This window comes from Miniopterus natalensis, chromosome 3 (assembly GCF_054644295.1).
Source record: "Miniopterus natalensis isolate mMinNat1 chromosome 3, mMinNat1.hap1, whole genome shotgun sequence".
In the NCBI taxonomy this organism is placed as follows: domain Eukaryota; kingdom Metazoa; phylum Chordata; class Mammalia; order Chiroptera; family Miniopteridae; genus Miniopterus; species Miniopterus natalensis.
Window position 1 is genome coordinate 91258880 of NC_142083.1, and position 16455 is coordinate 91275334.

General features: G+C 48.8%; 1 protein-coding gene across 1 annotated transcript in view; it reads right to left on the reverse strand.

Annotated features, from left to right (window-relative positions):
- Positions 1 to 225: 225 nt before the first annotated feature.
- Positions 226 to 16455, reverse strand: part of SEC14L5 (SEC14 like lipid binding 5) — a 43094-nt gene continuing 26864 nt past the window's right edge. Inside the window, exons 10-15 of the mRNA XM_087815125.1 lie at positions 14985 to 15156; positions 12146 to 12280; positions 11058 to 11192; positions 10445 to 10672; positions 9239 to 9399; positions 226 to 331 (exon numbers count right to left, since the gene is read on the reverse strand). Of these exons, the coding sequence (XP_087671251.1) occupies positions 226 to 331; positions 9239 to 9399; positions 10445 to 10672; positions 11058 to 11192; positions 12146 to 12280; positions 14985 to 15156 (937 nt within the window). The remainder of the gene's footprint in view (positions 332 to 9238; positions 9400 to 10444; positions 10673 to 11057; positions 11193 to 12145; positions 12281 to 14984; positions 15157 to 16455) is intronic.

The window sequence follows — 16455 nt, forward strand, 5'->3', positions numbered from 1 at the left end:
TTCCTTACACCAAGCACAAAGGAGATGGTCCTGACTTAGAGGGTCCCACCACACTCAGGCCACGAGCTGGATCATTGCTGTCAGCTCCAGACACCCTGACTTCAGCAGCGTCCAGACCTGGGCTGTGGCCCACATGGTCCCAGGTGATGCAGCAAGCTGGCTTCTGGCTGTAGACACTTGAGGACACGGTAGGCGAGTGGGCTGCCCTGCAGGGCTCAGGCCTGGCTATCTGGAGACCAGGGAGCTGCTGTGGGACTGGCCGGAGGAGGAGGTGGCGGCGCTGAGGTGGGAGAAACGGCTGGTGCAGGATTCCAGGCTGGACATGGAGCCCCTAGGGAAGAAAGGCATATCATAAATATCGCGTTCTGATGGAGACACAGCCCTGGGGCTCACACACAACAGAGGAAAAGCCGGTGATGCTGCAAATGAGGCCCCAGGGCTCTTTCCACAGGCTGGTAAACACCCCAGGCGCAGAGGGAAAGCGAGTGAGGCCAAGATGAGAAATGAAGATCCACCCATTTCCCTGCACCCCCTATGGCCAAGCAGAGCCCAACCTGCCACAAACCATTCAGGGGTTTCCCTGAACCAGGGACTCAGCATAGCCCAGAGGGCATCCCACTCCTAGGGAGTCCCCAGCCCCATCTCCAGCCTCACCTCCCACCTCCTTTCAGCTCCTCTGACACCCACCTCTCTTGTCTTCGGATATTTGCATGTCTGTGCCTCCTGCCAGAAGCCTTTCTCTCCTGCCCACTCTGTCTAGTTAACTCCCACTCCAAGCTTCAGAGTAGAACCATCCAGAGTGTTCTGTGATGATGGATACATATCTGTTCTGTCCATCACAGCAACCTTTGGCCACATGGGGCTACTGGGCACTTCAAATGTGGCTATTGAGACTGAGGAACTGAATTTTTTTTTTAATTTCATTCCACTCTAATAGCCAAGTTTAAAAGTGCTACCTGTGGCTAATAATTGGGTTGGACAGTGCAGCTTTAGGGCCTGACTATTCAAAGTGTGGTCCAGGAATCAGCAGCACTGTTTTCTGGAGATTGTTCAAGCATACACTCTTGGGCTGCATTTTGACAAGCCCTCCAGGTGATTTGTGGGCACACCACCTAGATCTCAACTCCAATATCACCTCCCAGACACTTCCCTCTCACCTCACTCACCCTGTGCCAGGCCCCCTGCTCTGTCTTGTCTGATTGCTATGACTAGGACTTACGATACTATATTGAATAAAAGTGGTGAGAGTGGGCATCCTTGTCTTATCTCTGATATTAGAGGAAAGGCTTTCTGCTTTTCACCATTGAATATGAGGTTAGCTGTGGATTTGTCATATATAGTCTTTATTATGTTGGGGTATAATCCTTCTATACTCACTTTGTTAAAAGTTTGTATCATAAATAGATGTTGAATTTTCACAAATGCTTTTCTGCATCTATTGAGGTGATCATATGATTTTTATCCTTGGTTTTATTAATGTGGTATATCAGGTTGATTGGTTTGAGGATATTGAACCATCCTTGATTCCCTGGGATAAATCTCACTTGATCATGGTATATGATCCTTTTAATGTATTGTTGAATTTGGGTTGCTAATATTTTGTTAAGAATTTGTGCATCGATGTTCATCAGGAATATTTTCTTGTAATTCTCTCTCTCCCTCTCTCTCTCTCTCTGTAGTATCCTTGTCTGGTTTTGGAATCAAGGTAATTCTGTCCTTGTAGAATGAGCTTGGAAGTGTTCCTTCCTCTTCAATTTTTTTGAAACAGTTTGAGAAGGATAGGAATTATTTCTTCTTTAAATGTTTGATACAATTCACCTGTAAAGCTATCTGGTCCTGAACTTTTGTTTGTTGAGAATCGTTTTGATTACTGCTAAAATTTTGTTGCTAGTAATTGGACTATTCAGATTTTCTGTTTCTTCCTGGTTAAGTCTTAAAAGGTTGTATGTTTCTAGAAATTTATCCATTTCTTTTAAGCTGTCCAATTTGTTGGCATTTAATTGTTTGTAATATCCTTGAATGATCCTTTTTTTTTTTTTTTTTGATCCACTCATTCATGCATTTATTGCTTGATTCTTTTTTTTTTACTTTTTTTTTTTTTACTTTTTAAATTTATCTTTATTGTTGAGAGTATTACAGGTATACCATTTTCCCCCGCAACTGACCCCCTCCACTTTGCTCCCACCCCCTCCCCAGGCCTTCACCCCCGTTATTAACTGTGTCCATGGGTTATGCTTATATGCATATAACTTCTTTGGTTAATCTCTTCTCACCCTCCACCCCCCTTCCCTCTTTCCTCTGAAATATGATCGTCTGTTGCATGTGTCAATGTCTCTGGATCTATTTAGTTCATCATATTCTTTTGTTCATTAGCTTCTTCTTAAAGAAGACCCTTCAACATTTCCTATAGTGCTGGTCTGGTGGTGATGAACTCCTTTAGCTTTTCCTTATCTGTGAAGCTCTTTATTTGACTTTCAATTCTAAATGATAGCTTTGCTGGATAGAGCAGTCTTGGTGGTAGTTCCATGTTTTTCATCACTTAGAATATTTCTTGCCACTCCCTTCTGGCCTGCAAGGTTTCTGTTGAGAAATCAGCTGACAGTAGTATGGGTGCTCCCTTGTAGGTAACTAATTGCTTTTCTCTTGGTGCTTTTAAGATTCTCTCTTTGTCTTTAACCTTTGGCATTTTAATTATGATGGGTATTGCTGTGGGCCTCTTTGAATTCCTCTTCTTTGGGACCCTCTGTGCTTCCTGGACTTGAAAGTCGATTTCTTTCCCCAGGTAGGGGAAGTTTTCTGTAATTATTTTTTCAAATAGGTTTTCAATTCCTTGGTCTCTTTCTGCCTCTTCTGGCACCCCAATAATACAAATGTTGGGCCTCTTGAAGTTGTCCCAGAGGCTCCTTATACTATCTTCATATTTCTGGATTCTTATTTCTTTTTGCTCTTCTGGTTGGGTGTTTTTTGTTTCCTCATGTTCCAAATTGCTCATTTGATTCTCAGCGTCCTCTACTCTACTGTTGATTCCCTGTAAATTATTCTTCATTTCAGTTCCTGTAGCCTTCATATCAAATTGGTACTTTATTATGTTATCAATTTTCTCAGTTATTTCCCTAACCATTTGCTTAAACATCCTTATAAACAAAATTCTGAACTCTGTATCTGTTAGCTTGCTTGGATCTATTTCATTTAGTTCCTCTTCTAGAGATTTCTTCTGTTCTTTCCTTTGTGACATGTTTCTTTGCCTCCACATTTTGGCTGCTTCCAGGTGTTTGTTTCTAGGTATTAGGTAGAGCTGCTATGTGTCCTGGAATTTGTAGAGTGGCTTTGTGTAGTAGGTGTTCTGTAGGGTCCAGTGGCCCAGCCTCCCCAGCCACCTGAGCTGGGCCTTCTAGGTGCTCCCCTGTGTGGACTGTGTGCACTGTCCTGTTGTAGTTGAGCCTTGGTTGCTGCTGGCATCCCTGGGAGGAATTGACCCCCAGGCCAATCAGCTGTGAGGACTAGCTGCAACTACAGCCAAAGAGCTGCTGTTCTTGGGACACCCCTATGGAGCAGGATTTACTTCAGTGGAGCTTTGGTGTTCACCAGGTGCTCCCCTTGAGTGTCACTCTTGGATGTGGTAGGGTTGTAATCCAACGTGGTCGAGTCTGACCACCAGGTGCACTGTCTCTGTGGCCTCCCAGGAGGTGCAAAGTCAGCCTGTGCCAGTGCCTTGCCCAGGGCCACCCAGCATGAGCTACACAGCAAACCGTAGTTGGCTGCTCCTTGTGCTGGGCTTGGAGGTGTCCAGGAGAGGCCAAGCTATGAGCCAGTGCAGCTGCCGCTAGTGCCAGGCCTGGGGCCGCTTATCAAGCCGTATGGGGCAGCTGCTGCTTGGTTGAGAGATTTTAGGAAAGTCCTAAGCATGAGGCTCGAGAGGCCACTTGCACAGAAAAGCCCCTGGAAATGGCCTGGATGAGCTGCAGGTGGGGAGGGGCGGGGCCTCCGGGAATCACAGGGCGGGGCCAAAGGTGTGCGTCAGGTGCTGGCGATTCAAATATGGCGCCTGCCTGCGGGCTCTGTGTGGGGAGGACTCGCCAAAGGAGCCATGGCCTCTGCCAGCGCTTCTGCATGGAAGGAAGCCGCCCCTCCGCCTGTCGCCCGGGTCTCAGGCAGGTTAGTTCCTCCCCGTGTCCCAGGTCCTTTCAGGCTGCTGCCCGGCGCTGGGCTCTGAGGGAGCGTCCGAGTGAGTCCGTGCTCGGGCCCTTTGAGAGGAGCTGCGGGGGCTCCCGCAGCCTCCCTGACCCTCAGGGACAGTCCCCGCTGGTTTCACAGCCCGGAGTTGTGGGGGTGTCTCTTCCCGGCCCTGGAGCCCTGGGCTGGGGCCTGCTGTGGGGCTGGGACCCCTCCCTCCTCCGGGAAACCTCCCCCACCGAGATGTCCCTCCCCCGTTTAACCCGCGGCACCGGGTGTGGGCCCGCGGCCGCGTCTCCGGGATTCAGCCCCGATCCGCCTGCGTCCCCGCCCCTCCTACCCTCTCAGTGCTTCTTCAGCTCCCTGGCTGTGGGGCTTCTGTTCAGCCAGATTTCAAGAGGCTCTGAGTGATGGTGGTTCTGTATTTTAGTTGTAATTTTGATGTGGTTGCGGGAGGCGGCGGGGGCAGCTGTTACCTACGCCGCCATCTCGTTTTTCCTCCTGAATGATCCTTTGTATTTCTGTGGGGTTGGTAGTAATTTCTCGTCTTTCCTTTCTGATTTTATTTATTTGGGCGCTCTGTCTCTTTTTCTTGATGAATCTGGTTAAAGTTTTGTCAATTTTGTATATATCTTCAAAGAAACAGCTCTTATTTTCTTTGATCTTACCCATTATTTTTTAATTTTTGTCTCTACTTTATTTCTACTCTGATCCTTATTACATCCTTCCTTCTACTTACTTTGGGTTTTGTTTGTTCTTTTTCTAGTTCCCTTGGGTGCAAAGTTAGTCTGCTTACTTGGGGTTTTTCTTGTTGTTGTTTTTTTATGTAGGCCTGTATAGCTATGAACTTCTCTCTTAGAACTACTTGTGATGCATGCCATAGGTTTTGGAAAGCTGGGGTTTCAATTTCATTTGTGTCTAGGTACTTTTTTTATTTCCTGTTCTACTTCCTCTTCAACCCATTGGTTGTTCAGAAGCATGTTGTGTCATCTCCACATGTTTGTGTTTTTTTCCAGTTTTCTTCTTGTAGTTAAGTTCTAGTTTCATACCATTGTGGTCAGAAAAGATGCTTAATATGATTTTAATCTTCCTGAATTTATTGAGACTTATTCTGTGGCCTAATATATGATCAGTCTTGCAGAATGTTCCATTTGCACTTGAAAAGAATGTGTTTTCTGGAGTGTTTTTGGATAAAATGTTCTATAATGATTAAGTCAACCTGGTCTAATGTGATGTTTAAGGCCATTGTTTCCTTATTGATTTTCTGCATGAATTATCTATTGATGTATGCGGGGTATTAAAGCCCCCTACTATTATTGTATTACTGCGAATTTCTCCCTTTATGTCTGTTAATGTTTGCTTTATATGCTGGAGGAGTAAATACTTACGATTGTTATAGCCTCTCTTTTGATTGACCCCTTTATCGTTACAAAATGTCCTTCTTTGTCTCTTTTTAGTCTTAGTTTTTAAGTCTATTTTATCTTATATGAGCATTACTACCCCAGTTTTCTTTTCGTTTATGTTTGTATGTATTGTCTTTTTCTATCCCTTCACTTTCAGTTTGTGTGTCTTTTGATCAGAAGTGAGTCACTTGTAGGCAGCATACAGATGGGCCCTGTTTTGTTTTGTTTGTTTGTTTTTAACCCATACCCGAGGACATGGTTAAAGAGAGAAAGACAGAGAGACAGAGAGGAAAGAGAGCGAGAGAGAAGAGAGAGAAACATCGATGTGAAAGAGAAACACCGAAACATCAAAACATCGATTGATTGCCTTCCACATGTGCCCCAACTGGGGATCACACCCGCAACCCAAGTAATTATTGATGAATACATATTTGTTGCCATTTTGTTCAATGTTTTTTGGTTGTTTTTGTAGTTATTCTTTGTTCCTGTCTTCTTCTCTTGATTTCTTACCTTTTGGTTGGCTGGTTTTCTTTAGTGTTTTGTTTAATTTCTCTTAATTTTTTGTGTATTTTTAATAGGTTTTTGGTTTGTGGTTTCCATGAGGTTCATATATATCCACCTATATCAGTCTGTAAATACATTTTTACTTCTTGCTTTACACTTTGTTTTTGACATCAGATTTGAGATCATTTTGTTTTGTGTGTTTCCAACCATTCATTGTAGTTATAGTTAATTTTGCTACTTTTTTCTTTTAACATTCATACTAACTTTTTAAGTGGCTGATTTGCTTTGTTTATTATAAATCTACTGTTACCTGTGAGATTTTTTTTCTTTCATGTATTTTCTTATGTCTGGTAATGGCCTTTTCTGCTGAAAAAAGACATAAACATTTCTTGTAAACACGGTTTAGTGGAGATGAACTCCTTTAGTTTTTGTCTAGGAAACTCTATCTCTTCTTAATTCTGAATGATAACCTTGCCAGCTAGAGTATTCTAAGTGGTAGGTTTCTTTATTTCTGCATTTTAGATATGTGCTGCCACTTCCTTTTTGCCTGTAAAGTTTCTGCCGAGAAATCAGCTGATGGCCTTGTGGGGTTTCCCTTTTATGTGAATAGTTGTTTATCTCTCGCTGCCTTCAAGACTGTCTTTTAGCCTGGCCAGGCGTGGCTCAGCAGATGAGAGTCGACCTAGGATCCAGGTGATCGGGGTTCAATTCCCGGTCAGGGCACATGCCCCGGTTGCGGGCTCAATCCCCAGTCGGGAGCATGCAGGAGGCAGCCAATCAATGACTTTCATCATTGATGTTTCTATCTCTCTCTCTCCCTCTCCTTTCCTCTCTGAAATCAATAAAGATATATTTATAAATAAATTAATTTAAAAATTTTAAAAAAGATTGTCTTTTAACTTTTGCCATTTTAATTACAATATGTCTTTGGTGTGGGCATCCTTGAGTTCATCTTGTTTGGAATTCTCTGTGCTTCCTGGACCTAGATGTCTGCTTCCTTCCCCAGATTAGGAAAGTTTTCAGCCATTATTTCCTCAAATAAACTTTCTGCCCCTTTCCTGCTCTCTCTCATCCTACTGGGATTCCCTATAATGTGAATTTTAATGTGTTGGGTGTTGTCCCAGAGGTCCTCACATCATCTTCATTTCTCTTATTCTTTTTCTTTTTGCCATTCTGATTGGGTTATTTCTATTCTATCTTCTAGGTCACTAGATCATTTTTCCGTATTATCTAATCTGCTGCTGATTCATTCCAATGGATTTTAAATTTCAGTTATTGTATTCTTCAGCTCTGATTGGTTCTTTATTATATTTTCTATCTCTTTGTTGAACTTCTCTCTGAGTTCCTCTATTCTACTCTCCAGTTTGGGGAGCATCTTTATGACTATTTCTTTGAATTATCAGGCAAATTACTTATCTCTGCTTGATTATGTTTTTTTCTGTGTTTTTTTTCCTTGTTCTTTCATTTGTGACATATTCCTCTATTTTCTCGTTTTGTTTGAATTTTTGTGTTTGTTCCTATGAATTAGATGAGATAGCAATCTCTCCCAATCTTGAAAAAGTGACCTTGTATATAAGTGACCTCTGTGTAGGCTGTGTACTGGGTGGGTTAGAGTTGGGGCAGGTGTATGCGGTGCCTGTAGTGCTAGCTGACTAACTGGGAGGAGCAGGTTGGGCAGGATGGCCTGTTGTGCTCATGCATGTGTGGTGCCTTCCTGTTGGTCTGGCTGTCTGCAGCTGGAATGGGGTCCAAGTGGGGCAGCCCCATGCCTGTGCTGCTGTGCCCTGTTGGTCCCACCAGAGCAAGCGCCAGAGAGGGTGGCACTCTGCTGTTTCAGTTGTCAATGGCAGGAGCAGGGCCCAGGCTGGGCACCCAAGCACCCTGTGGGAACTACTAGAGCAAGCTCCACAGATGGGGCACCCAGTGCACACATGTGTGCATGGTGGTGCATGGCTGTTCCAGTTGCCTGTGCCCGGAGCGGGGTCTAGGCTGTGCAGCCCAGTGCATGCACACCACAACATCCTGTTGGTCCTGCCTGAGCTGGCTCCAGGCAGGGTGGCTGCTGTGTGTGTGGCAATGCCATGTAGATCTGGTTGTGTACGTGTGCCACAGCACCCTGTTGGTGCTCCTGGAAGGAGCTCCAGAGCAGGGTGGCCAGAAAAGCACTGCAGCACCCTTGCCTTGCAGGTCGGCTAGAACACCTGGATAGAACTCCCACCAGTGCTAGGTGGAGGGGCAATGTAAACAATAGTGCTCACCAGCACCTCGAATCTGAAAGAGTTCCCCCAGATGCCAGGGAGCTCTCGTGTTTCCCAAACCTCTAAATGATCTCTCTTCTTCTCTGTTGTGCAGAAGTTGTTCAATCAGCCCTCAGTTGTCTCTCAGGAGGAATTGCTCTAAATGTAGGTGATTTTCCAATGTGTTTGTGGGAGGTGGCGAGTTCAGCGTCCTCCTACGCCATCATCTTGGACCCGAGTCTAAAGCATTATTTTTAGACAGAAACTAACAGGTACTTCATGAAACAATGCAAAATCACATTCACTTTTAAAAGATAAAACACGAGGCCTTAAAGAAGCTGCCTGCTCCACCTCCTCGCCCTCTACTTTACTTCTGCTATTGAGTGCTCACTGAAGGCCCAGGTGAAGGGCAGGCTTCCTCCAACCATTTTATCTCACGGCAATCTGCAACCTTGGGGCTCCAGTGGTCCTGAGGCTGAGAGAGGTGAAGTGACTCCTCCAAGGTCACACCGCAACCAGGACTCCCTGTCTCTCTGAAAGCATCACTCGGGAAGAGTTATCTGCGAGGCACTATTCTAGACTGTTCTAGAATAGTTCAAACCCTGCTTTATGGAATTCTAGACATGAGAAGAGGTCCAAATAGCAGGACCTTAGGCTCCCACAACCAATCAATCTGGTATGTTGGGCTTCTGTCCAGAGTTTCATTTGAGAGGAAGGTTCTGCAGCCGAAGCAGAATTTGGACATCGTGAACAATTTCTCACACTCAGGTGCTGAACCACTGGAAATGTTTAACAGTACCAGTGTCCCACCCCTGGAGAAGCTGAGAGGCAAGTAGGAGAGGTGAATGCAATGCCCCAGCCTGGCCTGGAGGGGAGTTGGGGGCCCTTTCTGCCCAGGCCCTGTCTCCTAGCCCCTTGTACCTGAAGTCCTCAGACGCCAGCACCTCATAGTAGTACAGGAGTTTGCACCTGGGGCCAGGGCTGTGCAGAGCCGTCAGGACGTCCTCCACTACATTGCCAGGGGGGCCATGCATTTGCCACTGGAGCAGGTAGATGCCTGGCCACCGGGTCACATGGGAGCCCTGAAACAGCAGCCACTCTGAGGCTCTGGTCCTCCCAGGAACTAAGCCCCCTTCTCAACCAGCCCACGAGCAAGTCCTTCCTCTAAGAGCCTCCCAAAGCCATCCTTGCTCCCCTTGCACTGTTACCCCCATATCCCTGGCAGCTGAGAGTCTCCCTCTGAATCTGGGGAGGGGGCAAGGCCTGGGGGTGCGGCTGCAGGGCAGCAGAGGTGTGTTTTGCTTAACTGCCTGGATTTTGTTGGACTTTTATTCTGTTGAGTGGGCTTTGCACACTGAGGAGTCTGGAGAGGGATTTGGGAAGGGGAGCTCACAGGTGGTTGGAGCTTGTTGAGAACCAAGAGAAAACAATAAAGGTGGTGGTTAGCTGTTGTAAGAAGAGCAACTTCAGGGAAGGACTGAGGTGTTCAGTGGGACCCCAGAGGGTGCTGGTGTGCTAGACTCCCCATGAAACCTTCAGTAACATCTGCAGTGCTTGCCAGTGCATGTGTGTGTGTGTGTGTATGTGAGCATGTGAGCATGTCTGAGCATGTGTAAGTGCATGTGTGTGTGTATGCATATATGTGTGTGTGTCTATGTGAGTGAGTGTGTGTATGTGGGGGGGTGAGTGTGTGTTTGGGGGCCTGTGATGTTCGACCTGCAAGCACTGGCCTCATGGAGGACATGAGGTCAGCAGGAGTGGCTCATGTTTGGGGCCAGGTCCGAGTTCTGTTTGCAAACCTCGTTTCTGTGCTGGGCCTGTTCTGGAACCTGTGCATTAGCAATAACCAGGGAAGGGGGAGGGGCACAGACCCCACATCCAGGGGTTCTGAGTCAGCCCCCAGGCTGGGGCCTGGAAACCTGAGTCTTTGGCACAATCCCAGGGGATTCTGAGGCTGGGGTCCTGAGGTCCAGGTCCTAGATCTGCTAGGATGTCTTTTTCTCCCACTGTCCCACAGGTCCCTAAGGCCGAGGACTGTTTGTCCACTGCTGTGCCCCCAGAACCCTTGCACACAGTGGACACTCAGTCCTGCATGATGAATGAATAAATGAACCAAGGAATTCGAACCTGGATGCTCTCCCCTTCCCGGCAGACGAGGGGGGCCTCCACGCAGCTGTAGTCTGAGCCCAGGGCCCCCCTTCTGTCCATCAGCTGCCCGCTGGTCCTGGGCCCGGGCTCACAGGGGCCCGGCTTGGGTGCCTGCTTGGCGTAGTACAGGCTGAACACCACGTCCCCTCGCAGGATGTCGAAGTCCCAGGTGATGACTGACTCCGCCTCCTGAATCTCTACCACAACCTGCATGGGGACAGGCAAGGTCTGAGCAGGGACCCCCTCTCTATCTGAAATGACTGGGAGGGCCCACCTGCCTTGGGGGCTGACTTACAGCCACTGACTGACAGAGAGGAGGGTACATGAGGCTGGCAGGGCCAGTCTGTCGGGCTCTGCATGCCCAGCGCTCCCCGCAGGCCCGGCTGGGATGGACTGTGGCTAAAATAGCCTCCTAGCTTAGATTCCTGCCCACATCCTTCCTGCCCACACCTCTCCTTACAGGTTTCTGCTGAGAGCTTGCCCTCAGCAAATCGCTAGCATGAGAACCCTCGTTTCAGGCTCTGCTCTGGGGGACCCTGACCTATACCGACACTCCAGCCCTGTGGGCCCTCCCTTGCAGGGGGCCCAGCACCTCATGGGGGGTCCCGCGGAACACGCTGGCCGACTGGTAGGTCTCTCTCCACTGGTGCAGCTGATCTGCGTGCTCCTGTTCCTCTTCTGTCAGATAGAGGGACTTGGGGACCAGCCCTCCTTCAGGGACATTACACTGGGGGACAAAGACAAAGGTGGCAGGTCAGGGCCCAGTCAGGCCTGGCTGGCCCACAGAAGGGTGCTCTGTGATCCCTGAAACCACACTTATAGCAGCAGTCTCTTAGTGAGCTGGGCACTGAGCTTCCTTGACCCCATTTAACACCTGAACCACAGCAACACAGTGAGACCATTATTCTTCCCATTTCACAGAGGAGAAAGCCGAGGCTCAGAGAAGGAAGGCAGCAGAGCTCATGCGGCAGAAAGTGGTTGAGCCCTTGTTATCAGGCTCTTAGGCGCATGCTCCTTGCCACTACACTGGTCTTGCAGGCCCATTTGCTAAATATAAGTCATGTAGACATAGTGCAACAAATGGAAAAAACAGGTGAGCTTGGCAAAATTCTTATGAAATCTGTTATTTTACCCCAAAATCATGCCAGTGTGCTAGTTGGTATTTCTGCTAGAGAAGGCAGAGGGGCCTGCCCTCCCACAGCCAGATGAGATAAGACAGCTGTGACCAGGGTCACCCCTGCCTATCATCTCACCCCATGGGGGGGCAATAAAAGGATAGGGCTAGGGCCACCTCCCCTGGAAGCAGTTGCCCAGTCATCCCATGCTCTGTGGTTACGAGTTGGGGAAAAACCCTTTGGGTATACGGCTCTGGGGTCCAGGCCTCTGGGACATTTGAGTCACATCTCCCTGTAGCAGAGGGTGTAAAAGGTAAACTCTGACCGCATCCTAGCAGCCTAGACTTGGATGGGGAATACAGGGTGGGTAAGCCTTTGACTGGCCTGGTCGCTGGGCTTCGGGACACTCCGTCTCGCTCACTGTGTTTGAGAGAACCAAGGCTGCCCTCCTTCAGAGAGGAGCCACCGTGTTTTGGGGCAGCTTCTAAAACAAGCCCTGCCCAGCACCCCGGGGTCCTCGGGGCCACAGCCTGCCCCTCCCCCGCCCGGGCGCCAGCAGCCTCACCATGCACTCTCCCCCGAGGAAGTCGGGGATCAGTTCTCTATCCAGGTAGTCCACGAGGCCTCCAGGCCCCTGGTAGTTGCTGCCACTGTAGATGAGGAACTTCTGCCTGGTGTTCTCATTGATGAAGGGGCTGATCTGAAATGGGGGGGACGAGGCAAGATGGAAAGTTGTTTCTTTATTGAGGTATAATTCGCATACCACAGAATTAACCACCTTAAAGGAAACAATTTAGTGGCTTTTAGCTCATTCCTTATGTTGTGCGACTGTCACCTCTATCTAATTCCAAGACATTTTCATCTCCCCAAAAGGACACCCCACACCCATTAGCAGTCACTCCCCCTCCCCCTCTCCCCCCAGCCCCTGGAAACCACCAGTCTGCTTTCTGTCTCTGTAGTTTTGCCCGTTCTGCACATTTTGTATAAATGGATAGGGTGTGAGGCCTTTTGTGTCTGGCTTCTTTCATTTAGCATGATGTTTTCGTGGTACATCTGCGTGGAGCATTATCCATGCCTCCTTTTTATGGCTGAATACTATTCCACTCTATGGATGGCCACGTTTTGTTTATTCCAGATGGAATTTCAGCACTGAGCTCTGAGCTGCATGTCTGTCAGGTTTTTCACAACATCCTCAGTGCTGGTGTGGTGTCTAATTCAATAAATAGGTGGAGACGAAGGGAGGGAGGGAGGGAGGGAGGGAGGGAGGGAGGGAGGGAGGGAGGGAGGGAGGGAGGGAGGGAGGGAGGCATGTAGCCTGGCAGGGCACAGGCCAATTCAGCAAGGAATGTTACAAGCAAAAGACCAACTGGGGACTGGGATCCCACCTGTGTGGTCACTCTGCTTCAGCCCCCACCCGGGAGGCAGTCCCCTGCTCCATCTGTGTGGCCAATGGAGAGGGGCAGCAGCAGGAGATGGCAGGTGGGTACCTCTTCTCCCACCTCAGTGCCCTGGAAGCCACAGCCCCCACCCTCACCCTTTTCCAGCTCTCATGGGCTCTGGTAGCAAGGCTGTCCCCTCCTTGTGTCCCTCCAGCCCTGGGCTGGTCAGGGCTTACTGCGGTGACTAGTCTCTAGGGGCCTCTCCATCCCGCCCCACCCCTGTGAAGAGTTCCTTTGTGTCATCCCACCACCACCGCCCCATTCGCACCTTCTAGCCAGGACCCCAACTGACTGGCTTCCACCCCTACCCAACATATACCCGCTTAGGAAAACTCTAAACAGCAAAAGGACCATAATTTTTATAAAGATCATGATATTTCGGGATAAAAAGCTTTAGTAGCAGATCCTACCTGTCCCTCCCACCGATCCTGCTCCTCAGCCTGGCTCTTACTTAGTCACAGAAGCCAGAGAAATTTCTGCCCCAGAAGTCTGCTCACATCTTCTCCTGCTGACAATCCTCTAAGGCTCCCTAATGCCCCAGTACAAGGTCCCACCATTGCCACAGCCTAGACCAGGCAGGCACTGGTCCCTGAGCATCTGTCTTCCCAGCCTCCTCAGGGCAGCCAGCATTTTTGCTCCAGTCCCCTGGACTGGCTTTTCCTTTCCTCTAAAGCACAGTCCTGCCTCTGGGCCTTTGCCCATGCTGTGCAGGTTGCCTGCCATACCTTTCCCTCTGCCCTTCCCTGCATGACTCCTGCTTCTTCCTCAGGTCTCAGCTACAGGTTGTCTTCTCAGTGGGACCTTCCTCAGTTCCCCAATCTGAATTATCCCCCTGCATGAACCCCTGCCTGGCTTAGTCTCTCCAAAAAGACTGAATGTCCTCTTGCCCTCATCACAGGGAACCACAAAGCATTTACTTGTGTAGGGTTATCTGATTTCTCTCCCCGCCCCATGAAAGTTGGTGGCAGGGCACAGTGGCTGGCTTGTGTACTCCGAATCTCCAGGGCCTGGGGATGTGCCTGACACATAATAGGTGCTTAGTAAAACATTGAGTCCATTTAATTTTCAACTCTTGAATCTCTATCCTGATCAAACCTCTACTTACAGCAGCACTTCTCAGGCTTTTGTGGGCACTGAACACACAGACACACAGACACACACACATACACGCACACCCTGGCACTGGGTAAAATGCTAACTCTGAGTCTGTAGAATTGGGAGAGGCCTCAGTGCAGTGATTCTAAACTGCAAGTGACAACCTGTCAACTTGTGAAATCAATTTAGTTGTGTCTAGTTTACTGTGTGTGTGTGTGTGTGTGTGTGTGTACGTGCATGCATGTGCCGGGCTGCAACATAAAGTGCATTTCTTACAGTGGATGGTGGGCAAAATGTTTTAACATCCCTATAGCACAGGGTCCCAGCACCCCTCGGAATCAGCCCGCAGGAGTCCCGGCAAGCCTGGGGAATTCTGAGTGTGACTCTGGCGGCCACAAAGCAAGAAAAACGGATACATAAAATGTGCTCTATCCATACAGTGGACTGTTATTCAGACACAAGAAGAAATGAAGTACTGGGATATGCTACACTGCGGATGAGCCTGACATCATTATGCTAAGAAAGAGAAATCAGACTCAAGAAACCTCATGCTGTTTGATTCCATTTATATGAAATATCTAGAATATGTAAATCCATAGAGACACAAAGTAGGTTCACGGTTGCCAGGAGCTGAGGGGGTGTGTGTGGGGGGGGGGGGCGCGACTGCTAATGGTTTCCTTTCAGGGTAATGAAAATGTTCTAGAATTAGGTGGTGGTGATGGTTGCACAACTGTGAATGCACTAAAAATCACTGAATTGTGCGCTTTAAAGGGGTGAACTTTATGGTATATGACTTAGAAGAAATGGCACAGGACAAGCAGGCAGGGCCGCCCACAGAGGGCCCCCTCCCATCTCAGGCCCTGCTCTTACCAGCGTCCAGAGCACAGGGAAGACTCGGGGGGCGCGCACGATGAGCAGCCGGCCCAGCGTCTCCGGGTAGTTGTCCTCGACCACCTCGATCATCCGCAGGAGGGCCTTCACCCCCGGCCGCCACAGGTGCCGCATGTTGAGCCCTTCCAGGTCCACCAGGCAGGTCCAGGAGCTGTGGTAGACACGGTCCCCCTCACTCCACCTTGTTCTGCCGCCTCTCAGGGCCCCCAACACCCCCTTGCAGGGACCCAGGGGCTGACAGGGACGGACAGAGAGGCTCAGTGAGGCAGGGCTGGGAGCAAAGGGGCAGGAGCCATAGGCCACTCTTGGATCCTGCCACCATGGCCCTGTAGCAAAGAGGCTCAGAGCGTGGACTCTGAGGCTGAGCACCTGAATTCAAGTGTCACCTTCACCCTTGAGCTGTGTGACACGGGCAACTTCCTCCTGACATCAGGACAGTGGCAATGACAGTAACAGTCCTCAGCTTAAGCAACTGTTGTTAGGGTTAAATGAGATGATATATGTAAAGATCTCTGCAAGGACAGGCACATAGCACCCACTCAGGAAAAGCTAGTTATTACTACTGATTGTTGAAAAGACGCTGATGATGAAACAGTGTAATGCTAAGAGCGCACACTCCCAGGTTCAAATCCCAGCTTTGCCACCTGCTGTGTGGCCTTGACCAAGTTACTTAACCTCTCTGTGCCTCCATTTCATAAGTACTAATTCATTAGGGAAATGACCATTTGAGTGCTGTGCTCGTCCCTGGGAGCCCCTCTATCCCAGCTTCCTTCCCTTCACCCTGCCGTACCTCCGTCACACCCTGTGACACCGTCACCTGAGCCACCTGAGATGAATTCTGCCTCTGGCCAGGACCCCTAATTGACTGATTCCCCACCTCATCCCAGTATATATCTCCTTAGGAAAGCACCAAACAGCAAAAGAACGTAATTTTCACAAAGGTCAGGATAATTTGGGATAAAAGCTTAGCAGCAGGTCCTGTCTGTTCTTCCTTCCTAGGCTGTGATAAGAATGTTGAGCCCTTCCAGGGTGCTGAGTCAAGGTGCTGAGAAAAGTACCTGCTACATGGGAAGCTCTAGATACATGCATGTTTGCATTAACTCTTTTTAAATATATGTTTTTTATTGATTTGAGAAAGAGAGGGAGAGAGAGAGAAACATCGATGAGAGAGAAACATTGATCGGTTGCCTCCTGCACACCCCCCAGTGGGTACTGAGCCCGCAACCCCGGCACATGCCCTGACCAACAAGGAATCCAGCTGGTGACCTCTTGGTGCATGAGACGACACCTAACCAACTGAGCCACACTGGGCAGGGCTGCATCATCCCGTAATAAGGAAACCTCAGATCCAGTGATACTAGTCCCAGTTTACAGAAGGGAGAGGTTCAGGGTCTTCATGGGCGACACCACTGTGAGTATTGGTGTGGGAAACAGTTCGGGCATGGAAGTC